This window comes from Strongylocentrotus purpuratus, unplaced genomic scaffold (genome assembly GCF_000002235.5).
Source record: "Strongylocentrotus purpuratus isolate Spur 01 unplaced genomic scaffold, Spur_5.0 spur5_contig_820, whole genome shotgun sequence".
NCBI lineage: Eukaryota > Metazoa > Echinodermata > Echinoidea > Camarodonta > Strongylocentrotidae > Strongylocentrotus > Strongylocentrotus purpuratus.
Window position 1 is genome coordinate 131,876 of NW_022145525.1, and position 25,293 is coordinate 157,168.

The following is a 25,293-nucleotide window of genomic DNA, read 5'->3' on the forward strand; positions in this document are numbered from 1 at the left end:
AAAGTTGAGTTTAATGGAAAAATGTGGCATGACATTAATCTACCCTCTCAGCCCTCTCAACTCAGGTGAAGTAAATTGACAGAGGCGTAACAGGAGGGAGTGTGGTGGGCTGGTGGTGCTGCAGCCCCACCCCCCCCCCCCCCCCCCCCTCTCGAAGATTTTTTAAAGTTCCAGTATTCGAGAAACCGCCATTTTATATTTAGGCATCGAGGCACCTGAACATTGTACTCGAATATATCATTTCTGTATCATTTCTAGTGTACGTTGATGAGGAAATGACATTTGAAATATATTGCACTGTCTGTTTTTGCTCGCTCGTAGAATTTAGAAATAGGATGGTTTGGGGTAGCAGGATGCATGAATATCCTCTTATTCGGGCTGCAAGGTAACTGAATTTCTTCTGATGTGGCAGTGAGGGGCCCAAATTTATGAGACCCTTATCTAGTGAAATTTGATGACGAAATACAACTTTACCATAATAAGTGACATTGCTGGCTAAAACCCATTTGATTTCGGGCAACGGAATGTCCGAATATCCTAATATTTAGGCGGCAAAATGTGCTACCGTAGGCATGATTGGAAGTTATTAATTTAACGAAATTTTGTGTATTTTTTTTAATAGATACTATATTTCATTTACTATGCACTTAACAATTCGAAACTACGTCTAAGATCTTCCTGTCTCCATTTCTCTGAAATCTCTAAGAACCCCGACATGTAACCCTTCCGGCCCCTAATTCCTTTCTTTAGCCTCTTCCTGATGACTTATAAATTTATGAATCATTAATTATGTATCCCCCCTCTACAATCCTTCCATCTGTCCACCCACACAAACAGCCACATAGCACATTCTCTCTCTCTCTCTCTCTCTCTCTCTCTCTCTCTCTCTCTCTCTCTCTCTCTCTCTCGTTCTCTCTTACTTTTTGTCAGTCTGTATGTCTGTCTCTCTCTTTTTCATTCATTCTTCCCCTCTCTCGCTCTCTCTAATTTGTTCTCTCTACTTCTCTCTGTTTGTCTGTCCAGGGAGGTGAGCCTTTAAAGTGCCTGGTCTATCCTGCTTTCTGTAACTCTCTGTCTCTCTGTGTCTCTCTGTCTCTCTCCAAATCTCTCTCATTCTCTCCTGTCGTTCCACTCTTTCACTTTCTCTCCATCTCCCTTTTCTCCTTCTTAATCACCTCTATTATCCTTCTTCCTGTATACACACACTTCTGCCATTTACATGAAACTTTAAAGGTAAAGACCAGTTATGGTCATGCGATTGCATTGTGAAAGAAACGTTGTGGAATCGATCAGAAAAGGTTGATCATCTAGCATCTAGCATCTGCAAGGTTCTGGAATCATCAAAATGATAAGAAATTTGGCCCATTCTTCGTAAAGTTACAAGCACTATACACAGAAAGATGTATATGGGACTACCCTATATCTCTCACAGACCATGAGAGAAACAAATTTATCAAATATATGAATTAGTAGGCGGTTTCCCGGCAAATTTTTTATCATCATGTATTAGTCAAAACATATTCTTTCACATGATTGGTAATGAGAGCTTCCATTTCATTTTTTGAGAGGGGGGGGGGCGTTTCCAATACTGGTCTTTACCTTTAAGCGAACGTTTGACACACATAACAAAATAACAAAACTCACAATTAAAATGTTTTGCGATTAAAACCTCAAATTTATAGATATAAAATCAATTATATTCAAAATATATATTTCATTGATTGCTAAGCGGTATTATTATGGCACAGCATTTTAAGGTATAGTATGTACCTATAGGCCTACTTATTAGCCATATATTATATTATATTTTCAATGTTTTATTAACTTTCCTGTTTTCTCCGTTTTCCATCGAAATCTAGACGTAAATGAATAGAAAACATTTTGACACCCTGTTCTTTCAAGTCTTACATTTACTTTTTGAATCGATTTGTTATTAAATGTATTTTGTTTTCATTTACTTCTGATGTTCTATCCCTTTAATTGTTTTAACTTGATATTGTATTTAATTTTATCTCATTCCATCACTATCGTACGGTAATGACTATTACTTTTTGACACAGTTATTTTAATTACACACAGGCACTTAAAAATCTCTATTTCAACATTTCTAGAAGTTTATAAATCATATATATTAAAATGCTCTGAACGCAAGCAAATAATCCATTATCGGACTTGTTTGAAATTAAATCCAATCGATAAAAGTTGAGTTAATTATGAAGTACATTACAGTATATGGGATCCCTCATTAAACATAATTATACACAATCTAATCTTAAGATTGGACAAAGTAATTTGTCAGATGATAATAACAAATATGATATTTCATTAAATAACGCTATTTACAGAAGAATATTAATATAATTAATCTCAATACTAAGCTACATGAAAAATTGACGTCATAATAATTATAATTGGGAATCACAAATATTTCGGGCAATTTTAGTTTTTATTTAAACCAATATCAGAACACGGAGAAATATTAATGTGTCCCCACATTAATGTAAGGAGATTTTGACATAAATTTTCCACTGATTTTCAGAAATCTGTATCATAATTATGATTGCATATATTTATTTAAATTGATTAATTGATATGAACGTAAAGCACACACAGTGGATGACATGGTTCGAAAGCGTAGTTCACGTATAGTAGACATTTCATGAACCCTAATAAGCTGGTTGCATAGTTGGCACATTCTGTACAAGGTATGTTCCATATTTTATCAAGTGTATAACGGAATTGGATTATGGGATTGTGAACACGAATTGATACAAAAATATAATTTAACTTGATACTTTGCCTGTTCAAGCCTCAAGTAGAGCTATCATCCTGATGCAGTCATCATATATACGACAATTTTAGATGAGGTCTATAACCATGGTAACGCATGGGACAAACTAGCTTGGAATTAAACAAAATAAAAACGCCATAAAACACACTTTTATTCAATGAGTGTTTTGCACACGATTAATTGGGCAAAAAGAATTTTCATTTTCGGTTTAACTTAATAAAATTTGGAGTGGACTTTAACATATTATTATTATTATTATTATGGGTTTTAAATTTTCATGAAACGACAGGAAAGTATTAATAAAGGACAATCAAACAAACTATTCTAGATAAACGGGTCATTGAAAGAAAGATTATTTGTATTCAGGTGGAGAGAAAAGAATTACATCCTTGCAGTTTAAATGTACAATGACATGTATATATAAGTTACAAGAGTAGAATTCAGCTTAGTACATGATACATTTGATTCAATGTTTTCTGGGTCTATAAAACTCTCTCCATGAGTCTTTAAAAAAAAATCTTTTTTTTACTTTCCTGCATGCTGACATGATGATTTACCCACACCCTTATGCTTGGAATTATAATGTGGTTCATTATCAGCAAAGCAATGGGCCACCGTAGCATCACATTTACACAGCTCGTATTTACACGTCTCCGTGTGAGGATCGGAAGCTGTATCAAAGAAAAATAACAAGAACAATAGATGAACGAAAGATACTAGGGGTTGGGGGGGGGGGGACTCAAACCCTAAACAAATTCTTCAAGCACCCTCCTCCACAGTTTTTCGTGGCATGCACATGCAGAAGCCCCAAAGCTAACCCCCCCTCCCCCCCCCCCCCCAACAAAAAAAAGCTCCTTGTGTGTGGAGCCCTTGTGCCCTCCCGAAGCCACCCCTTGTAAAAACGAAACATGGTAACCATGGCTTTTTTAAATTAATATCCACATTACCATCCACCATGGTAAACATGGTATCAAACAATCAAATTCGATAATTTCATTGTTTGATACCATAGCTACCATGGTTACCATGGTGGATGGTAGAGTGGACAAAAAACCATGGTTACCATGGTTCTTACATGTAGCTAGTACACCATCACTGCATGCTCGCGTCATAGATTCACTAGGCTCTGTGTGCTTTGAGTCCTGAATAGTCGAGACAAGCTAGCTATGGTTATTTTGTTATCACCCCCTCTACGATGTACATGATGTTCTGAACAAGGAGTTCTAACATTGATCTATTGATGATCCCTTGAAAAGGCCATTTTTATAATAAGCACCCCTAAACTTTTAGCTTAATGAATCATATATCTGTATCATTGCTGTACCTGTTGCATATCTAAATCAAATCCGAGTCTTTTATCGACAACCATTAACTCAAGGTGGGCCTATACCTTAATACACATCAATAAACACAAATTCTTTAAGCATATACTATTGTATAGCCTATAACACCTAGGCTATTACTATAACTGTAACTTGCATTAACCAATATCTTTCTACATTTCCATTTGAGAAAGGAAAACAAACTAAAACAACAACAAACAATTAAGCAAAACTTGTTCTATATAGTGCATAATTGATGTTTATACTTACTGCATGTCATGGTCTTTGCCCCATTCTCTGTAATCTTCTTGTAGCCATAACTCTGACCAAAGGTATCACCAGCACAAACACCTTCACGAACAAGTCCGTCATAACACTGGTTATGTTTCATACAGCATCTGCAACGAGAAGAGGTATTAACAGTACATAAAAAGTCAGGTTTCGTACGATTGGGTATACAAGTTATGATGTTACCCCGGCTTTGCTAGGTCACCGATTTTGGTGTGCACATCATTCAAGGAATTCCTTCCTACACATTTAACACCTGGGTGGAGTGTGGCAGTTGTAGATTAATGTCTGACCAAAGGACAATAGTCCGGGAGGGGACTCGAAGCGCGAACCATGTGATCCACAGTCCGATAACGTATCCACTAGTCCACGACGCCTCTACAGATTAAGACAGTATCAAAGACTGACTTGGAAAATGTGGACAGTTTCCCTGTCGTCTTTGAGGGTAAATCTTTTTGAAGTAGAAAAAGCCTTTATGAATAAAATTATGGCCACCCAATTCCAATAATGCTCCATCTTGTGTTGTTGTCTGATGTATCACTTTATTGTTTTATCATTTTACCTTATTTTGTACTCTTGATGGATTTATACTGTTATTCTTTCACGATTGTATTCTGTTTTGTATATGTTATTGGAACTGAATAAACTGAGTTGAATTGAATTGAACATCAGATCGGTCACGCTAAAATGTCTGGACCGAATTTCATTTCGAGTCTGCCCCTGAAAACGATTCATTAATTCCTGGGTGCATTGAATTAATTAGTTTAAAAGGTATACATGTATGTACTGCAACCTGTTCGAATTCCGCCAAATTTAAATTCCCTTACTTGTGCAGAAGTTAGAGTGTTGTAAGATTAATGATTTTTATTTTTTTTGGAAAATAAGATCGGACAATGAATACTTTTGAAAACTGCACGGACTAATAATCATGATGTCTGTTGCCTCAAAAATGAAACATAGAAAGAGCCTGGCACTCTCTTTGGAATTGTGCATGGGCCCATGGGGTATTATGTTTCCACATCCTTTGTACACCCAACGAACTTTCCAAAGGCATTGTAGATGTTATACACAACGACCTTGAAGTTCATGTGGCCACGTCGCGAATTTCCTGTTTTTTTATTAACATGGTTTGTGTTATTTTGTGAGTCAAATCGATTTTCAGTGCCGAATAATATTTTTTACGACAACCATTAACCCATAACAAATATTTGAGAGAGAACACGAAACCAAACCATTTGTGGATTTGGGTGGGGTTGGGATGGGGGAGGGGGGCATTTCCCTCCGACCAGCCCAATACTGATGTCGTACCATAAGTAGTTAAGTACATAGTAAGTGCACAATAAAAGTGTTCCCCCGTCATTGTGCCTCCCCGGCAGTAATTTAACAACTTTTGTTGTTGCTTTTTTTCCCCAGTCAGAGAATTTTCAGATTCTTGTGATATCTGTTTGTCACGAAAGATTCTGACGTATTCGTTGAGTATGCTTTAAATCACACAACGAAATGATGTCTAAAATTTTTAAAAAAAAAATCATTACTATTCAGATTTAGATTTACGTTGTTGGGACTCAATAAACAAAAATCACGTTTTAGGGTGGGGGGATAACAATTCGCAAATCACAATGAATTTGAGATCAACGTCTGAATTTACGACAAGGTGGATTGGGATTGGATAGCTTTTTCAAACTGAGGTCATGGCGAAATGCTATTTTGTAAAATTGTAGAGCACTCATGATCATAAACGCAATGGCAAGGTTGAATTTGAATACAATACAATTCATGAGACCTCTGTAGAGGTACACTCATTGTAGGCAAGGTCAACAAACTTTGGTAGAGAAATAAATCAAGTGACTTCCTGTTATTGAATCGAACTAGAAACAGATATATTCGCCTTTCCGTTGTATACATCTGTGTTAATCGGACTTGTATTAAACTGTTTGAGAGCTAGGAAGTAAAGCAAGCTCAATATGTCCCGAGAAGGAAGAATAAAGGTGAAACATAACCACCAACGGATTCAAATATCTTTCTCAATAAGATGAGTTTCGATAGAAATTACGGATTGAGTTTCAGAAACACACTTAAAAAAACAAAAAAATCACAAAAGATGTAAATCTATGTTTCAGCGCATTTAGTGATTACTTTTTGCTTGAAATTTTCCACTGCGAGTATCAAGAAGATTTTTTTTTTTTAATAAGACTGCTAATAAGATAATAGGCCTATTATCTTAGTTAAAATGATAAATAGGCAAAGTACATCGATTAAAACAAATTAAGAATGTGTTAGATCGGATATTCTGAATCATTGGACATAAGATATAGGCTATTTGAAGTTTAAAGCAAACAATTATTCCATTTGCTTTATTTTGCCATCGTTATCTCAGGATGTGGAGGTGTAGTTGTACGGTAGTTCATTAATTGTCTACCAATCCGAGAGTTGAGGGTTCGAAGCCCAGCACGGCACTGATTTCCTTTGGTAAGACATTAAATCCACCCTATACAACTCTCTACACAGGAGTAAATGGATACCTGACATATGCTGGGGGTACTAATACATACTGGGAGTGTTTCACAAATACTAAGATCAACTTTAAGTTGGACTTAACTATGTCAGGCCGTTCATGCCACTGTTTGCTCTCACCATTTACTGGCATTGGTCTATCAAGGGACGTACAAATAGTGGTCACAAATCTACAGAATTTTTTTTTTGATATTTCATTATTAAAGGAAAAAATATTATCTAAGAATCATAATAACCGTGAGAGCAACTAGTGGCATGAACAGCCTGCCATAGTTAAGTCTAACTTAAAGTCGTTCTACCGGTAATCCTTTGTGAAACACTCCCCGGGGCTCGTAGGAAGAGCAGTACCGGTATGGATACTGATGTGGCTACCCTGGGCCTGGGTAAATGAGACCCAATTATTATATCATGATTATCATTATCGCATCTCTGTAATCAACACAGCCTGCTTACCATGAGCCGTATAGATAGTAGATCGTGCTTGCACATCACCCGTAATGTATATTAAAAATAACCATCAGAGTAAACATCCCATTATTATCTTCAATGTCATCTTTATCTTTATGTTTCAGTTATTGGTTAGCGGTTATATCAGATCAAAGTACAATGAACGGAATATTGGGGTCATGACCTTAAAACGTGTAAAACGTTGATAGTATTTAGTATATATTATAAACGTATTCCATATTAGCATTGTATTTCGAAAGATGTTAAAGCCCCACTGTCCTACTTGTAGCTACTTGCTCCCTCTATATAGAAATCTTCCCCAATCGGTGCCTGTTGGTCCCCCATGATCCTCTTTTTCTTATGTTAGTTGAGAGCTGAGTTAATGAGATAGCCACCTGTCAGTGACCTCGCTGTGTGGTCTAATCCCTTCTGGCCCAGTAGTATTGACGGTCTTTAAAGCTTTGGCATGGATTGACTATGTGACAAAAAGAATTATGTATGCTGAGGTTTGAGAACCTCTACAATCTTAACACAATTAAAAAGCTGAATATTAAAAACAATGGCTGCAAGAAAAACCAATGAACGTATGGAATATTACACAAACGTGTGTAGGAATTCTCATTATATTAAAGTACAGGATAGTTTCTACATGTTGGAAAAAATAACACATCAATGCCGTCTGCAATACCAGTCAAACCTTTTTTTAGCGACCATAGAAAGACCTCCTGCCTCTTAAGGAACATTAATCATTTCTTATTCAAACATGCACTAAATAAACCTGTACATACCGGCCATTTTCTTCTCTCCCTTGGGCAGTCTTATTACACACAGGTTTCATTGTACAATAATAAATCATATATGATATTTAAACTCTAAATCCCTAGCCGTATTTAATGTTTGCTAGTTGTCACATACCTATTCAAAAATAAGGATTGCATTCGTCCTATATGTGCAGAGACAGAGTAAACTTTTTGCATTATTGTCGTTCTGTATTTCGACTTTCCAGTCACCCTTTAATAATCGGTAAGTTACTGAACAATGGATTAGACTTTGATCCTTGATTCTGGGGTTCAAAAAAGTAGATGTTGGTTAAATATCTACAGGGCTTTGACTTCAAAAGACCCCACTTATAGGCACAATCAGGCAAATCAAAAGACACCGCTTATATAGGCACACCCAGGGAAGGGCAAACATGTGAGGAGGGGGAGAAGGAGGGGGGGGGGGGGGAGGGTTATAGAGTATTGGTCCCATTATTGCTTTTTCTGATGGGTCTCTCCCGGTAAGTTTCCAAAATAGCATCATTGTTCTCATCATGATCATCATAATCATTATCATCCGAACAATGATAGACGAGGAGATGAGAATGTTCACCCACGTCAGTGCAAGCAGACAAGGGGGTGTTTCACAAAGATTCTAAGTTGGACTTAACAATTATGGAAAGCCGTTAGCATCTTGGAAAATATTCTGCAAAAGTTATTTAGAAGGCAATTTTTTTTTAAATTTAAATCAATCATATTTTCTACTTTCAAGGAGATGACATGTTTTTGAAGTGGAATTAATGAAAAGTCTAAAAAAAATCGAATTTTCGCTTTTGAATATATTTTATTTTAAGGCTACAAATGGCAGTCCATAATTTTTAAGTCCAACTTAGAGTTAACATTCGACTTATGATCTTTGTGAAACACTCCCAAGGTGATACTAGTAGTCTACGTTGTTGTTGTTGTTGTTTTAGTTTTAAGGGCGTGTGTCATTCAATTATGAATATTTACGCCGAATTCAAGTTTTTTAATAATTTTAAATAATTTTAAATGGACTGACTCTGTAGTCTTTAGTCAGACTGTAACTATTCATTACTCACTTATCAATCTGATCCACCGGCACGATTCCATCAGTAGGACCGTTCTTACTGCAGTAGCATCCATAGTTCTGGAACTTGCGAGCACTGATGAGCCAGCCTACCTTAGCATCTACCCATTGTATCATTCGGCCAATGTCCATGTCGCTACATTCCACTGATAATAAGAGGAGGAAAACAATAACTCATCTTTTAAAACAGATGTCTTCTTTTACGATACACGGTTATATTATTTATCATTTCTTTTGACAATTTTAAAATCTCCTCCAAATTCTTTCTTTACATTTTATTTTGTGTTCCACGACTTCTCTCTTTCTTTCTCTCTTCCCATCTTTCCTTCTCCCTCACCTTGTATTTATAGCAAATTGAGAATAAACCATACCTCTCCTTATCTCTCTCACACCCTCTTCAATTCCCCACTCCACCTCTTCCTCCTCTTCTTCCCACGCCCTTCTTCCCCCCCCCTCTCTCTCTCTCTCTCTCTCTCTGTCTCTCTTTCTCTCTCTCTCTCTCTCTCTCTTTCTCTCTCTCTCTCATCTCATGAAGTAGGATGATGTCATAGAGAGCTACTCACCTGTTGAAATACACATCAATGACAGCGCGACGAACACGAATAAACCCAACCGTTCCATGGTGATCTATGAAGAAAATGAAATAAAAATACAAATTATAAAAGACTATAACGCAAATGAGCAAGTTATTTTTTCTCACCTACTATTACTATCTCAACAGATTAGAGGTGTGGTGGTCGAGTGGATACGTCGCCGGACTGTCGATCACAGGGTCCCCGGTTCGAGTCCCGCCGCGGCACTAATGTCCTTTGGCAAGACAATGATCTACATTTGCCACACTCAACCCAGGTGATGTAAATGCGTACCTGGCAGGAATTAATTTTTGAAATTGAAATGCTGGAGCGCTGTAACGGCAGCTAGGCTAAAGCCGGGGTAATAATTTTTTAAAAATGCGCCTCGGAATAGAATTTCTAGATAGACGGCGCTATAGAAATGCCTATTATTATTATTATTATTATTATTATTATTATTATTATTAATCTGCACGTTTGGAGCCTCGTACTCTATTTCATGCTTCATAATATTCCATGAAGCCTTGAGCCTAGCCTAACTGTGTTAAGTCTGGCTATGTCAAATAAGATGAACAGCTATTTTGTACAGAGTGTAGCCTACAGTCACACCGTTCAGACCATTCTTTGCGTGTTCTGACTGGAAAGGGTCTGTGCCTTGAAGGTAAACAGACCACAAGGTAATACATGTATTACACATGCATCCACCTGTCAGCTAAGTAGATCGCCAAGGATAGAATATCCGGTTTGGACTTAAAAATCGAAGGAAAAAAGAGCGCTCTAGGAATTTCAATGGAAGGTTGATCATTATAGAAAGAACCACCAAAAGGTAGATTATTGCTACTAAGAACGGGATGAAGGTTTTGAGGATTATCTTCTTCATCTCCACGTCCGTCTGTAGGCCTACAATAAGCACTAGCTACAATCCACACACATCGCAGGAGTGATCAATAATGTACGCAACACCTTCCCGCCACAACTTGTTGCTATGGAAACTAGAATATCAACAGAGGGCTTCTTAGCAGGTTGCCGCATATATATCATTTTATTCGATTCATAAATCATCAATAAGTATCTAGCAACGGTAGTGAAAAAGTAGTCAAATATAAACAAATAATAAATTATGTGAAAAGCTCACACGGATCAAACGATGTAATATCCTGGCTTGAAGCAGAAAATATAATGTATGCTGTAGCAGCACACATGACATGACCTCACATGAAGAAGAATATAAATTATGTACATGTTTGTTTTGTTTTCTTTTTTTTGGGGGGGGGGTTATCAAAATATGCTATTTCATATCATAGCTCAGAGTAAATCAACCACTGTAAAAGGGTAATATATCTTATTCTTCATTTGCTCTTGAATAGGATATTCATGTGGTTTGTAGAAAAATTAAAAAAAACGCTTCTGTACTCCAGATTTTGGAGATAAATACACCTTTTCTGTATCTGCATGGCAATTTACATTCTGTATGATACTAACAAGTTCCACAAGAGATTTTGAATATAGGACAAATAAACTAAAATTTCATGTTTAAATATCCTTTATCATGTCTATGCTTTATCCACCCAAAAGACGTACATAACATCGAATACATCGATCTACAGGCAGTCACGTATTCAGAGACAATAAAAATAGCTATTGTTTATTTTATCATTTCATTATCAGAACATTGCACCCATCCCTGCAATCTCGACATGATTGAGGTCATTCAAATTTGATCTCGATCAGGATTTAAGTTTATTTATAAAACAACATTTTGTATGCGCGTTCCAGACACAGTTATCATCTGTAATTGAATGGTGCTTGTTTTATTGTTTGTTTATAATATTACAGTTTAAAATATCACTGTGAGTTTTTCCATTACAGAAATAGGACAGTATATATGTTATTCCTTATCATCGTTATTTATTCATTTATTTTTGGAGGGAGGTTTGCGGTTTGCCAACGAGGGCATTGTCAAATATAGGATTATATACAATAACGCTTGAATAAAAACACTTTAAAAAATGAAGGGCATCGTGTTGAATCTTACCCTGCCCCCCTCCCATCTCTCTCTATCTCGCTCTCTCCTTCCCTTTCTCTTTCAGTCTATCTATCTGTCAGTCTGTCTGTCAGTCTGTCTCTCTCTCTCTCATAATCTTCCTCTCTGTTCATTTTGACCTACCATCTATCGGATCTCTCTTTCTCAGTGAGAGAGAGGAGGTCACTCATTACATTCTTCTATTTGAGTCCATGTTACGTAATTATTTGACTTGTTTGACGAAACATTCAACCTCTACAATGATAATGGTTTACCGTAGCAAACGAAGCAAATATTTCAACATGCAAAGAAAAGATTGCAAAGGGTTTAGTTTTATGTTTCCTACCTAAAACCTACACCTTGGAAATTTCTACGAAAATTTTAGAACAGTCCGCTGCGTTTGGCTTTTAAAATTGTGTTAAAGATGTATATTTCAAAGTTCAAAATAACATACCTGCCATTATATTTATCATTGTTAGAATATACTGTGTCAAACTTTACAGTACGTGGTCGTGAAAATTGTATGAAATATATTTTTTAAAACTTGAATTTGAGAATGAGCCCTCTCCGTACCAGCTGATGTTCTGGAGTCATCAAACTGATTAGAAATCTGGCCCGGTCTCGGCAAAGTAACTAACAAGCACTGTACACAGACAGATATATATATATGGGACTATAAAAAAGTGGCATAAAAATCGGGTCTCATTTTTATGCTGTTTCTTCACTTATAAATATGACGGCATTTAAAGAGCCATGCTTTTCAGGGAACATTTTGTTCTCTGATGTTTCCACACTTGCATAATAGCAATGAGAACGCTCACAAATTATTTTTCACCTCTCCCCAGAACTCAACTTTCTCTTTAAACCATGAAGAACAATATTGTATTATCATTATGTACACGCTTAATCTATATATATATATATATATATATATATATATATATATATAATAAACCCTTTGATTCATACTCTTTAATTTATCTCTCTTTATTTTGATATTCATGCCAACCCCTCGTTCAATACTCGTGAACATAAACTGAATCGAAATGAAACATATCGAAGAGAATTGTCGAACAGTACAGTATACGCACTACAACATATAAACATGATATTAGAATGAATTGAGAACTAATTTAGGAACATATATAATTCATAAAGATGCTACCCGTACATAAAAGCCTATACTGCACGTCAGATCAGCTCACCTAAATACCAGTTTTCTAGAGCGAATCTGCTTATTAGCCGTTATCACAGTCATTTGGCAAATGCATGAATATATATCCGGGTGTATTATGTATAAACAAAGAGATACCAGCAACAAAGATGTCATCACCCGGTACCTAAACACATGGAATCTCATAAAATTACACGAACTATATATAAACAAAACTAAGTCCAAGTAGATGAAACATAATAAACGTATATATCAAATGTAAAAAACAGTTACCTGAATCGATGGGCAAATTGTTCACGCTTCACTATGAATTGAAAATAGCGTCACCGTGCAATATCTACGTTGACGCCATTTTAAAGCTAACTCTCTCTCTCTCTCTCTTTTCATCTCGATACGTTTTATACCTCACATAGAAACGCACAGAAAACACAATATAATACGTCATTGCCTGAATTGTTAACTTACCCAGTATACGCAGCGCTGCTAATCTATGTGTGGAAGCAGTGAGGCAGAGGAGGGACAATGGGACCGAGAGATGAATACTTGCTGCCTGCCTGCCTGCCTGGCTGGTGTTGACTCCTATCTGAAAAAGTTTGTGACCTAAAACTAGTTTCGGTTCAATACTGAAAGCTGACATGCATGCTATTGTGGTTTTTCTGGTTTTCAGGAGGTATACATTTATCGCTGAAAGAGAAGGACACTTCCTTTTAAACTTATAGCTGAAATTAATGACCTCGTTTTTTGTTTGTTGCTATATAGTTGGAATTATTTTGCTAACTTGGTTAGGGTTTTGGTTAGACACTATTTCAAACTGGTATAGGGTTAGGGTTAGGGTTAGGATTATGATTAAAGGTCGGACGATATTCCAAACTAATATAGCTATACCTCTAACCATGCATGGATTCAAGTCCAGTCTATAGATGCAAAGATAATGAATTTCGTTATCATATCTGTTTTCAACTTTCAAAGGAGAGGGGTAAGGGACGCGTTTCATGAATCATTGATTAACTGATTGTTGTTTTTAAGGAGTATATCAAAGAAAGTTGTTTTTATAGTTTTAGTATCTGTATGAGATCCATGATCTCCTATGGTAAGCAAATATGCAAGCATGTGGCAGTTACTAATGATGTTCATACAGAAAGATGATGACGTGGATCCTAATCAAATGATTGGTTGAAAGCGTACACGTAACCAGGCATTTATTTTGCCTAACGCGTAATTTGGATAATGACTGGTCATTATCCAATGGTAATGACCGGTCATTATCAAAATCATGTTATATAACTTTATTTCATAAAACAAATAAAAGATCATCTTATAAAAGAAATAATACACATTCTGTTCGGGCATTAGTAAAATTACTCACACTCGGTACCTTCAAAACAGTCCTAAAACCCTCGATTAGACTGTTCCAATTAGTGTACCTCGTGTGGGTAATTGTTACTAATGTCCTAATGCTGTGTATTATTTTGTATAATAAAAAATCCTCCAACTATTATTGTTTTCAGGAGATATAAAAAGGGATGTATAGATTGTCACAATAATTATCGGCCCTGTTGTTATTCCTCTTATTTCCTGTCGCCATACCAGCAGGAATAATATAAAAACACAATCAACTTGATAATGTTGAAGAACTGACTTGCTGTCAGATGACATATACTCTTATCATTTACCAGACCATGACCCTCGAACAACCCCACTCCTCAAATATACACTTATCTCAATGACAACTCAATTGAAGATAACAAATGTTTGATATATATATCTAACACAGGGTTCATTGCTTGTCACATACGATGCGTAGGGTCCATATGGTCTTACCTTACCATGGCATTGACTTCATAGAAAGTTTGTTCACCCAAAGTGAAAGTTTCTTGACACCATCCATACATCCCCGGGGATGTATGATCACGTGACAGCTTGTTTACCATTTCGCTTTTAGCCTGCCTCACATGATTGTAGTCAGAATAACATTTCACTGAAAACGGAATTCGATTGTGTTTAAACTTTCGATTCCCTGGGATGTATGATCGCGGGACAGCTTGTTTACCATTTCGCTTTTACAGCCCTGCCTCACACGCACAATTGTAGTCCGCATGACATTTCACTGAAAACGGAATTTGATTGTCTTTAAACTTTCTATTACCACAAACTTGACAAAGTAATTTTGTTGATAATCGAAGGATTAAAGCAAAGCAAAGTAGACAAACTAACAGGAATAAGAACAAGAATTAAAGACCGTCAACACTACTGGGCCAGAAGGGATTAGACCACACAGCGAGGTCACTGACAGGTTGCTATCTCATTAACTCGGCTCTCAACTAACATAAGAAAAAGAGGATCATGGGGGACCAACAGGCACGGATTTGGGAATTTTTCTATATAGAGGGAGCAATTAGTAGCTACAAGTAGGACAGTGGGGCTTAAAACATTAAATGGTTAATATTTCTCATTTTTCGCACCCCTGCGAGGGTAACATTTAATACTTAATAGAACCATTATGTGCATGGGGTGTGCTTTAATCTAGTATGTCACCGGACTTTGGATCGCAAGTAAAGTATCAGTGGAGTCCGGGTCCAATATGCCACGTCACTAGCGATCCCTTAAAACGACATTCATGTACGTACGTGTACATCGATTGCTTCACTCAACTCAGGTGGGTTAAATGAGAACCGGTAGGAAGATATTTCTTGGATTCCTAAACGCCTTATATACGTGTATGATTTGGTTATTACATCCTTGGACAAGGTGTTTTGCCCGCATTTGTCCCTCTCTATACCACGGTGTATGTCCTACTAGGTACCTGTCAGGGGCGGATCTAACTTTTTGCCAGGGGGGGGGGGGGGGGGGGGGGGGGGGGGGGGGGGGGGGGGGGAGGAGGGGGGGTTGGACCCAGTGGCGGATCCAGGATTTTTCAAAAATCGCACCGTTATTTTTTTTTCTTTTTCCCCTCTTTTTTTCTCTCTCACTTGGCCGCCCAGGGGGGGGGGGGGGTTCAACCGCCGAACCCCCTAGATCCCCACTGTCTGTATGATCATATAATAATTATTGCAGGGCTCGCGAGAAAAGCAAGGTAGGGATGAGGCTATCCGGGGTAAATAAGACCAAATTAATTGTTTTTGCTATAGCTTATACTGTATTAGCGCTATGCACAGCCACATGACTCAAGAAAATAGATTAATGTTGAACTTTTTGGGGCCTTTCTTTCAGGAACTTACTCTAAATGTCTTGGGAAATCGTTGACTGACGGAACATTAGCAATTAGCATTATTTAAATGTATTACATGTCTCTTTTTGCACAATAAAGTTATGTTATGTTATGTTATAGGTTCCATTTCGTTCTCCTTTGTTTTGCTACCGGATTAACTTCAAGATTAGCAAGAAAATCCTGATAAGCATTAGTACCGCGGCATGGATTATATATAATTAAGATTATTTATTCTAATGACAAAGTCTGTGACACCTCGTAATATAGATTCATGTTGTATTATTTTGTGATGACTCAACGAAAATAATGTAGCCGTTGTCCATATGCAATCATGACGCCATGTGATATGACTATGATTTATAAAATGAAATTATCGCACCCTAGCCCTGTCATCGTTGAAGAGCCTTTCTTTCATCTAATTTTAGAAGATCATTTTGCAGGAAAGTTTATGAACGTCAATCAATATTGTTATTATGAGCCACATCAAACTGTATGTACACGGTCTTTTGCAGCGATGCTGTTTTTTCTATGAAAATATTGTGTCATATTTCTTTGTAATCTACAATGCGAAGAATTTTGTTGAAATGTAACTAAACATTATTGTTCCGCTTCTTATCACAAGAGTTTTACCCTTTTAAAGATGGTATTTTTCAAATTGTTACACTTATGAAGTTTCCTTTCAGTCCTGATCCCGCTCTTTATCATTCTCTCATAACCTCCCCTCCCCCCTCTCTCTCTCTCCCTCTCTCTCTCTCTCTATCTCTACCCCCCTCTCTCTCTCTCTCTCTCTCACACACATACACACACACACACACACACTTTTTCTCCCCCTCTCTCTCACTTTCTATCAATGTCTCTGTCTGTTTGTTATGAGTATAGATGATATATTCTCCACCTTTGTATCGATCTTCACACTTCCACTTTCATCTTCTAATGACGTATCCACCATATAGTTTTGTTCTTTGCATTTGAAGGCCAAGAACAACATTAACAAAAAAGGAATTCCCAGTACTATCAATAAATTAGGTGGTTTACATTGTAGGTAAATGGCTGCAATATATTAACAATTTTAGGACCCCCCCCCCCCCCCCCCCCCCCCCCCTCGGCATCGGCAGTCCAAGTAGAGTTTGGCCCCTGTTAAATCAATATCTGGTAACATACTTAAATCTTTAATCTTCATTACAGTCTAGAAGAAATAAATCCATGAACCATATAAGTTGAAATGAGAAAAGATAATCTATATTGAGATAAAGTCTGTTGCAAAATATACATTCATGTGGTACACGTAACATACGCCATGTGAGCTTGCTCATACTCATTGAAAATGATTATGATGATCATGTAATGATTATGATTATGATAATAATAATAATACGAAGTAGAAGAAGAAAAAGAGGAAGGAGAAGAAGAAGAAGAAGAAGAAGAAGAAGAAGAAGAACAATAATAATTCAACGCTTACATTGTAAAGCAATAATATGACTGAATACATTTACTTTACCTTCAACATGGGTTTACAAATCAAAAACTTTTGTCTTAATTAAACCTAAATTACTGCATTATTAGTACTGCTACACTGAATGAGAATGGTGGATATTCTGTTTCTATATAACATAAAGGTGAAATGAGTTCAAATGAATTACTCTAAATCAAGGTGATATAAATAATTGATAAAATCTACCTCACTTAAATATTTTAGACCGAGATGAATACATCAAACACACTTCATCAGTCTTACACACACATAAATATATGTATGGTAATATATAAGTACTTTATAGAAATATCGTGGTGGTGGTGGTTATTTTACCTGACTGCTAAGAAAGCAATAAATGCTTGTTAGTAAGCAACCAGAAGACCAACGGCTTTAGGTCCTCTCCGAGGGACCGGTGGAAGAAATCGATGTAAAGCTCACACACAAATTTGAGTGAGATGAAATATTTTCTTAGTTTCGTTGAGATTAAGCGAGTCTTACAGTATGGACAAATAAGAAGAATATAACAACTAATTTCACAGCAAAGTATATCAGAATAAATTAATGAACAACAAAAACAGAAAGCACTAAACCCAAATCAACCAATCGTTAACTGTCTCTCTTCTACATGTTAAATATGTTTTCCAAAAATGCAAAGTATGCGATAAGTTTACAGCTGATTAATCATCGTACTGAATATTTCCATTTACCGTCTTCTCTGAATAACGATTGGAGAAACTAAACCATCATAATTATACAGGAAGTACTGATTCAGAAAAGCTAAGAAATTCTACTAAATTTAAGTAATCTTCAGTGAGGTAATCTCTACGCCAGTTATACAGTACTTAATCATAATATTTTAACTGGTTACTAGCTGTAATAGACGGTAAAGAACGGTTCATGTGAGAATATTCAAATGGTTTAATACAATAATAGATCTTAAAGGGAAATCCAATATTTTTAACAAGTTCATTTGAATGAAAACAAAAAGATCAGGGAAGCAAAATCATGAAAGTTTGGACAATGGACTGCGACACAGTGCCCCCCGTTTGTAGTACGAAATATCACTAATTTCAATTTTTCTCCTGTGTGCCTTCACCCGTGGGGTACTACCCAATATAGTATGGAGAGTATACTATTGTAGGCCCTCTACAAAACCAATACAAAAACATCCCAAGTCACACATTTTTTTTAAATTGGAAATTTAGTCACTTTTGCGTTTGAACAAATGGAAAGTTTGCCGCCATAACATCGCGGAGACATTACCGATTCAGCCAATTGAAATAGCCCATACCTTCAATTTCAACTAGATTTGGATTTCACTTTTAAAAAAAATGGCATCCAGCATAAACAAAATACTTGGCATAGTATTAGTAGGCCCGTATATTATAATCGACCAATAATTCTCTACTTCGAGTGAAAATGATCAGCCTAGCAGGTCATGACAAATTGGAATAAGAATAACACGATTACAGGTTTGTTCACATTCACATTGTGCCATGGCATGTGTGAACGAATCCTTACACCAACGTATTTCACCGTCAGAGGGCAATGTTACAATTACTCAACCAGAGCCATCTATACACAAAGTTCGGACAACTTGTATTCAGTTGGTTAAAACATGACGCATATACTTCTGTGTTATATAGTAATTTGTCCAACAAAGCTTTATTCGTCATAATATGCCCAAGTCGAACCGGATTGGCCAAACTCTATGTATAAATGGCCCTGTACCTACCCTATCGTGACCCATGGAGGCTGTACACCTCTCGACATTCTGAAATTTCTATACTGAGAACATGATGAAGATGTGATGATTGAACTAAACACATCTTCCTCAAACACTATTTGAAAATAGATTCTTATCATTCAGTGTTTTCATCACCGTAAGTTTGACGGTTTTGAGTTGTAGACTTTTGAAAAGGGATGCACTAGGTTGGAGAAAAAAAATTACCTCTACCAATCCAGTTTTATCCCAAATGAAAAAAAAAATCTTTTGCAAGAAGATCTTTACTGGAAAATCTTTCCTCCTGGGTAATACGGTTTCTAGTTGAAATTTGGACAGGATTTTGCCATTTGTTTACCGCACAATCTACCTCTATTGTAATTCCTGTTAGCGCTGTTATAGTATGGTTCATTTGTAGAGAAGCACTCTGCCAAGGCCTTGTCACATGCACATATCTTCTCTGCACACGTGTCTGAACTGGGCTCTAAAAGAAAAGAAAAGTGTTAAGTTATCCTTCAGTTAAAAAGGAATCCTGTTTGAAAAGAAGAATCCAGAAAAACATTATATAAAAGTTGGACGTGAATAAACATAATTTATAACGATTTTGAGTTTTTAATTATTTCATGATTGTGAAGTTGCTAAATAACGTTCATGATTAAATGATTATATTGTACTGATGACGATGACGATGATGATAAATATGATAGTGATGATGATGATGATGATGATGGTGATGATGATTGTGATGATGGTGATGATAATGTTATTGTTGTTGTTGATATTGATGACGACAACGATGATCATGATGATGAGAGTGCTGGTGGTGGTGGTGGTGGTGGTGGTGTGTTCAAAGCATGTAACATAGATATATTCATAAAGAAAAACATTTGTATTTTGCCCGACTGTTATATCATTAAAGGACAGTTCAAAGTAGAGAAAATAGGAGAAAGAAGAATGAAGAAAGAAAAGCTGGGAAAAGGAATAAATTACTTACTACACTGGACAGTGTGTTTGCCATCGTTGTTAACCTTGGTGTATTTGTAGACCTTGCCCACTCCTGTATCTCCACTGAGACAGGTCCCATCTTTTGCTAGGTTATCATAGCATTCATCATGGTCCCGACAACAACTTTAACACAACAACGAGAACAAAGGATTAGTTTAGGTTATTTGTAACGATCTATATTTGCGGGGATGATTCATTGAAACACTACCGAAACAGGATTATCAATGAGGTTTTCCTCAGAGATGATATGCACCAATAGTGGCGATCTGGGGGGGGGCACGTTAGTGTCCTGTTAGCTACTCATATGCTAGAGGAAGCTAATCTAAAAATATTTCCCACATCCATGAGAATTAAAGTTATTACGGTTAAACTTTAACATCAACTGTATTACTGTATAATATTTACATTGAATGGGATAAAAAAATTAAAAAAATCAGTATTCAAAAAATACATTTCTGTTTATTTGAGACCTGACAACTTCATGAGTTTTTCAAAAATGTGACTACTCGTTTTATAATAATTAACATTTGCGAAAATAGACATACAGAATCTTATACCTGAGATAAGTTTGGTAGCAATGATGGAACTAATTTATGTTTCATAAATTATGATGTACGAAAACAGACAAAGCCATAAAAACATTTCCATTATTATTTTTTCAGAGAAATATTTCTCCGAGTCTTTGTTTTTCAATCAACTTACTTTCAACATGAAATTGTTTAAAGGGAAAGTCCAACCCCAAAATAAGTTTGTTTTGATAGAGGCAGAATAATAAGAAAATCAGGTGAGTGAAAGTTTGAGCAAATTCTGAATGAAAATAAGAAAGTTATGAATTATTGAAGTTGTGATCAATCAAATACAAATCGGCAACTCTGTGACTTATTATACGAGCTCTCCTTCATTAGCTTTGTGCATAATATTCCATAAAATCATGTTTTCTTCGTTATTGATGACGGAATATATATTTGTTCCTTGCAGGGGGAGTATAGAAACATATTTGCAATTATTATATTTAGGGTTCATGTATGCTTGAAATTTTTCTTGAGGGAAAATGAAAATTTTAGATTTTTTTAGTACTGAGCAAATGAAAGTTGAGCTCGCATGATACGTCATAGAGTTGCCAATTTGTGTTTGATTGATCACAACTTCAAAAATCCTAACTTCCTTATTTTTAATCGGAATTTGCTCAAACTTTCACTGACTTGTTTCTCTCATTTTTCTACTCCTATTAAAACTAACTTAATTTCAGGGTGTACTTCCCCTTTAAGAATAGTAGCTTGGTATAATAAATAACAAAGTATGTCTTCACCAGTCAATCTTGTCAACAGGGACACCTTGTCCACCGAATCCACAATAACAACCATATAGATTGAATCTAGTCATGACATCAAAGATGGAGTGTGTGCTTTCATCTTCCCAATCAATCATCGTTCCCATGCTCAGAACATCACCTGAAACTAGGATACACAAATGAAAACCAAAAACAACTTAAAGGTAAAGACCAGTATTGGAAACGCCCAAATTTCAAAAAATGAAATGAAAGCTCTTATTACCAATCATGTGAAAGAATATGTTTTGAATAATTCATGATGATAAAAATTTTGCCGGGAAACCGCCTACTAATTGATATATTTGGTAAATTAGTTTATCTATCATCATGTGAGAGATAAAAACGCACGTGTCGCACAAGTGTGCGTAGTCCCATATACATCTTTCTGAGTACAGTGCTTGTAACTTTATGAAGACTGGGCCACATTTCTTATCATTTTGATGATACCAGAACCTTGCAGTACATCTATGCTAGATGATCAACCTTTTCTGATCGATTTCACAACGTTTCTTTCACAATGCAATCGCATGACCATAACTGGTCTTTATCTTTAACAAAAAGGATGATGAATCAGCCTAATGCATGATGAGTAGTTTTAAAGTTAGCACATTTTCCCCGATATAATATATACATGTTTAGAGTATAGCTTAACAGCAACTTTTTTTGTTCCGGACGGGATAACAAAAACACAGGTTGTGCTATATAATTTGAATAGACTTCTCTATACTCATGTTACTTTCTTTGTGCATAGTTTTACTTTATCAACTTTAGCAATATACATAAGAAACACCTTCATCGTATAAAGAGGGACGACTCGGAGGGGTTGTAGTCGAATGGTATGAAAATGTTTTGCGGGGAGAAGGTCGTGGGTTCGTGCCACTTGGCAAGACACCGATACTACATTTACTCTCTCCACCCAAGTGTATAACTTATGTAAGACCGGGGGTGTTTCACAAACAATCCTAAGTCCAACTTAACTCTAAGTTGGACTTAAATATTATGGAGAGCCATTTGAAGCCATAAAATAAAATATATTCAAAAGCAAAAATTTAATTATTTTACACTTTACATTAATTCCACATCGAGAACATGTCATCTCCTTGATAATAGAAAATATTAATGATTTGTATGCCTTTTAAAATAACTTTTACAAAATATTTTCAAAGATGCTAATGGCTTTCCATAATTTTTAAGTCCAACTTAGAGATAAGTTCAACTTAGGATCTTTGTGAAACAACCCCCAGGAGGAATATCTGTGGAAAAGGGAATTCCTTGGATCCCGATGAGTTATGGGTAATAATGAGCGCTTTGCCATAGCCAATATCATATTGGTATCATTTTCATGTTATTTTATCTTTATCATGTTTGATTAATATTGTTTTTCTTCATATACTATTGCAAACAACATAAAGGAGAGGCCCGATCGATGCATATCGCTTTTCTCCTCCCTGAACAGGTGACGCCACATATTTTAATATTATAATAATTAACGTTTTCATTATCGATCATAAATGCATGTATTGAATTATGGTTACGTCAGCTTGTATATAGGCTCATACAGAAAGTATTGCTATGTTGGGCACTTTGAAACTAAGAATGAGGACGAGAGAGTTGTAAGGAAACGGTAAATACAGGTGGAGATGTATCCTAGAAATGTTGAATTGAATTGAATTGAATTTGAATTTATTAACAACAACACATCACAATAATGACAGTACAATTATATTATGAACAATCATACAATACAAAGAATAATACTGATACATGTATACATAACATGAGAGTAATGTTGATTGAACAATATCGGTTTTAAAACGACATTTAGACATAGCTCTGCATACTATGTGCAAAAGATATACACATAAATATGTGTATTACTAATATTTAGGTAAAGTTGTTAATGGGAACTAGAATTTAGCACAAGTGCTAGTCGAGCCTAGTTCCATTCTTTGGCTAGATTTTTTTTTAATAATGAATTTGTTAATACATTTAAATTCAAAACTTGTTTGTTTTGTATTTACATTTTATATGCAATCAAATAATACAGTATCATGTAACTTTTCTACATTTCTAAAAGAAAAACAAAGAAAGAAAACAGTTTAACTGCTATTAAAGCAATATAATGAAAGATAACATATCTTTGAATAAATAAAATCATCAATGTGTTCTGTAAGTAAACAAAATATACAGACAAGAATGATAAAGTTAACCTAATTGAAAGAAGTGATGTTGTTCTTACCTAGTGACAGTGATACTGCCAAGAGCAAGATGATACTTAGAAGAGCTCTTGTCCCATCCATCTTTCTATCTGCTTATGATAACTTTTATCATATGAAAAAAATTAAAGGGGAAAAACAAATCGGTCATTAGTTTCATAGAATAAAATACCGCCAAAATGAAAAGTGGTAGACACAGGCACTTGTTTAGAAAGATGAAGGAGGAAGAGGAGAAGATAAAAGACGAATGAGAAAAAGAGGAAAGGATGTGGAAGTAATGTCCAAATTATAAGACGACAATATATGCGTTGCATTTCAATAATCATTCATGCTATTATTAAGCCCTGTGTGATAATTTTGGAAATCTGCTTTGCAAATATGCAACATAATAATAATGATAATAATAATAACTTACATCTATTAAGCGCTTAATACAATGTTTCTAAGCGCTTAACATAAGGTACAACGTAAAATAAACATACAGCAATAATACAGATAATTAAAAACTGCCCTATAAAATTACTGTTAAACAAAAAATACTTCAAACTTGCCTTAAAAGACTCTACAAACGCTTATTTATAGAAATAATCATGTTAAATAAAGTGATTTACATCCTATAAAGGCATTACAGGGTATATCATGCATAATAAGATGTGAAATTGTAATAAACCCCTGTCCTGTATATAGGCCTAGATAAAAATCATTATAGCATCATAAACAAATATCAAAATGCCTATCTTATGAATTAACACAGATAAGTAATATGCCTTGATAACGTAAACATAATACTCAACAGGCTATTCGCTTACGGATGCCATCATATCTTACAAAATAGGAAACATGATCATGATGATAGCCATTAGTACAATGAGTCAAGAACATACCTTTGTGAATATCTAAATTCGGCTATGAAATGAGGAAGTATCTCGTTCACGCGAATTGAGTAATACACACTTAATCTGAAACGGTTTTACCGAGCCGCCATTTTGACTACAGTAACTAGTGCATTTACGACGCCATTTTCAACTCAACACGTTAATGGCAACACCGCAAAAACCGCAGTATCGTGTGTTATGGAACACAAATTTAACGGAGCGTTCGTAATACGTGGGATGATTGTGTGTTCATGGATCGGTGCATTGTAATAAAAAAAAATGTATTTATTTAATTGTTTACTGTTTGTCTGTCTCTTATTGGTGCACGGTTATTGAAAAGCAAACAGACGGTCCAGTCGATATCAAAACCAAAGCCAGTATAGAGGGGTAAAGAAAAGAGAGAGACAGAGAGAGAGAGAGAGAGAGAGGGATAAAATATATTACTCATAACAAATTCCATTTTTT

General features: G+C 35.8%; 2 protein-coding genes across 3 annotated transcripts; both read right to left on the bottom strand.

Annotated features, from left to right (window-relative positions):
• Positions 1-1,652: 1,652 nt before the first annotated feature.
• On the bottom strand, positions 1,653-13,588 carry LOC579697 (phospholipase A2 AP-PLA2-II). 2 transcript variants are annotated; one of them, XM_796833.5, is made up of 5 exons: positions 13,463-13,588; positions 9,792-9,855; positions 9,221-9,374; positions 4,384-4,511; positions 1,653-3,462 (listed from the first exon to the last, which is right to left on the bottom strand). In XM_796833.5, exons 2-5 carry the CDS (start codon positions 9,847-9,849, stop codon positions 3,317-3,319), a joined length of 486 nt encoding a protein of 161 aa, XP_801926.1. In that variant the 5' UTR covers positions 9,850-9,855; positions 13,463-13,588; the 3' UTR covers positions 1,653-3,316. The 2 variants fall into 2 exon arrangements, with proteins under 2 accessions (XP_801926.1, XP_780128.1); XM_775035.5 differs by lacking the exon at positions 13,463-13,588 and adding an exon at positions 13,271-13,400.
• A 5,728-nt stretch (positions 13,589-19,316) lies between these two features.
• Positions 19,317-25,013, bottom strand: LOC100893578 (phospholipase A2, membrane associated). Its single transcript, XM_030980544.1, has 5 exons — positions 24,838-25,013; positions 23,977-24,058; positions 21,717-21,864; positions 20,397-20,530; positions 19,317-19,886 (listed from the first exon to the last, which is right to left on the bottom strand). Exons 2-5 carry the CDS (start codon positions 24,035-24,037, stop codon positions 19,723-19,725), a joined length of 507 nt encoding a protein of 168 aa, XP_030836404.1. The 5' UTR covers positions 24,038-24,058; positions 24,838-25,013; the 3' UTR covers positions 19,317-19,722.
• Positions 25,014-25,293: the final 280 nt, after the last annotated feature.

Bases quoted from the DNA above. Each gene is read 5' to 3' on its own strand.
- LOC100893578 (XM_030980544.1), bottom strand. From the start codon at position 24,037: ATGGATGGGACAAGAGCTCTTCTAAGTATCATCTTGCTCTTGGCAGTA. The intron at 20,531-21,716 runs GTGAAGACATAC...GTTGTGTTAAAG, and splicing joins CCTGTTGACAAGATTGACTG to TTGTTGTCGGGACCATGATG. The intron at 19,887-20,396 runs GTAAGTAATTTA...CTTTTCTTTTAG, and splicing joins CAAACACACTGTCCAGTGTA to AGCCCAGTTCAGACACGTGT.
- LOC579697 (XM_796833.5), bottom strand. From the start codon at position 9,849: ATGGAACGGTTGGGTTTATTCGTGTTCGTCGCGCTGTCATTGATGTGT. The intron at 4,512-9,220 runs GTGAGTAATGAA...TTCTCGTTGCAG, and splicing joins CCGGTGGATCAGATTGATAA to ATGCTGTATGAAACATAACC. The intron at 3,463-4,383 runs GTAAGTATAAAC...TCTTTGATACAG, and splicing joins GGCAAAGACCATGACATGCA to CTTCCGATCCTCACACGGAG.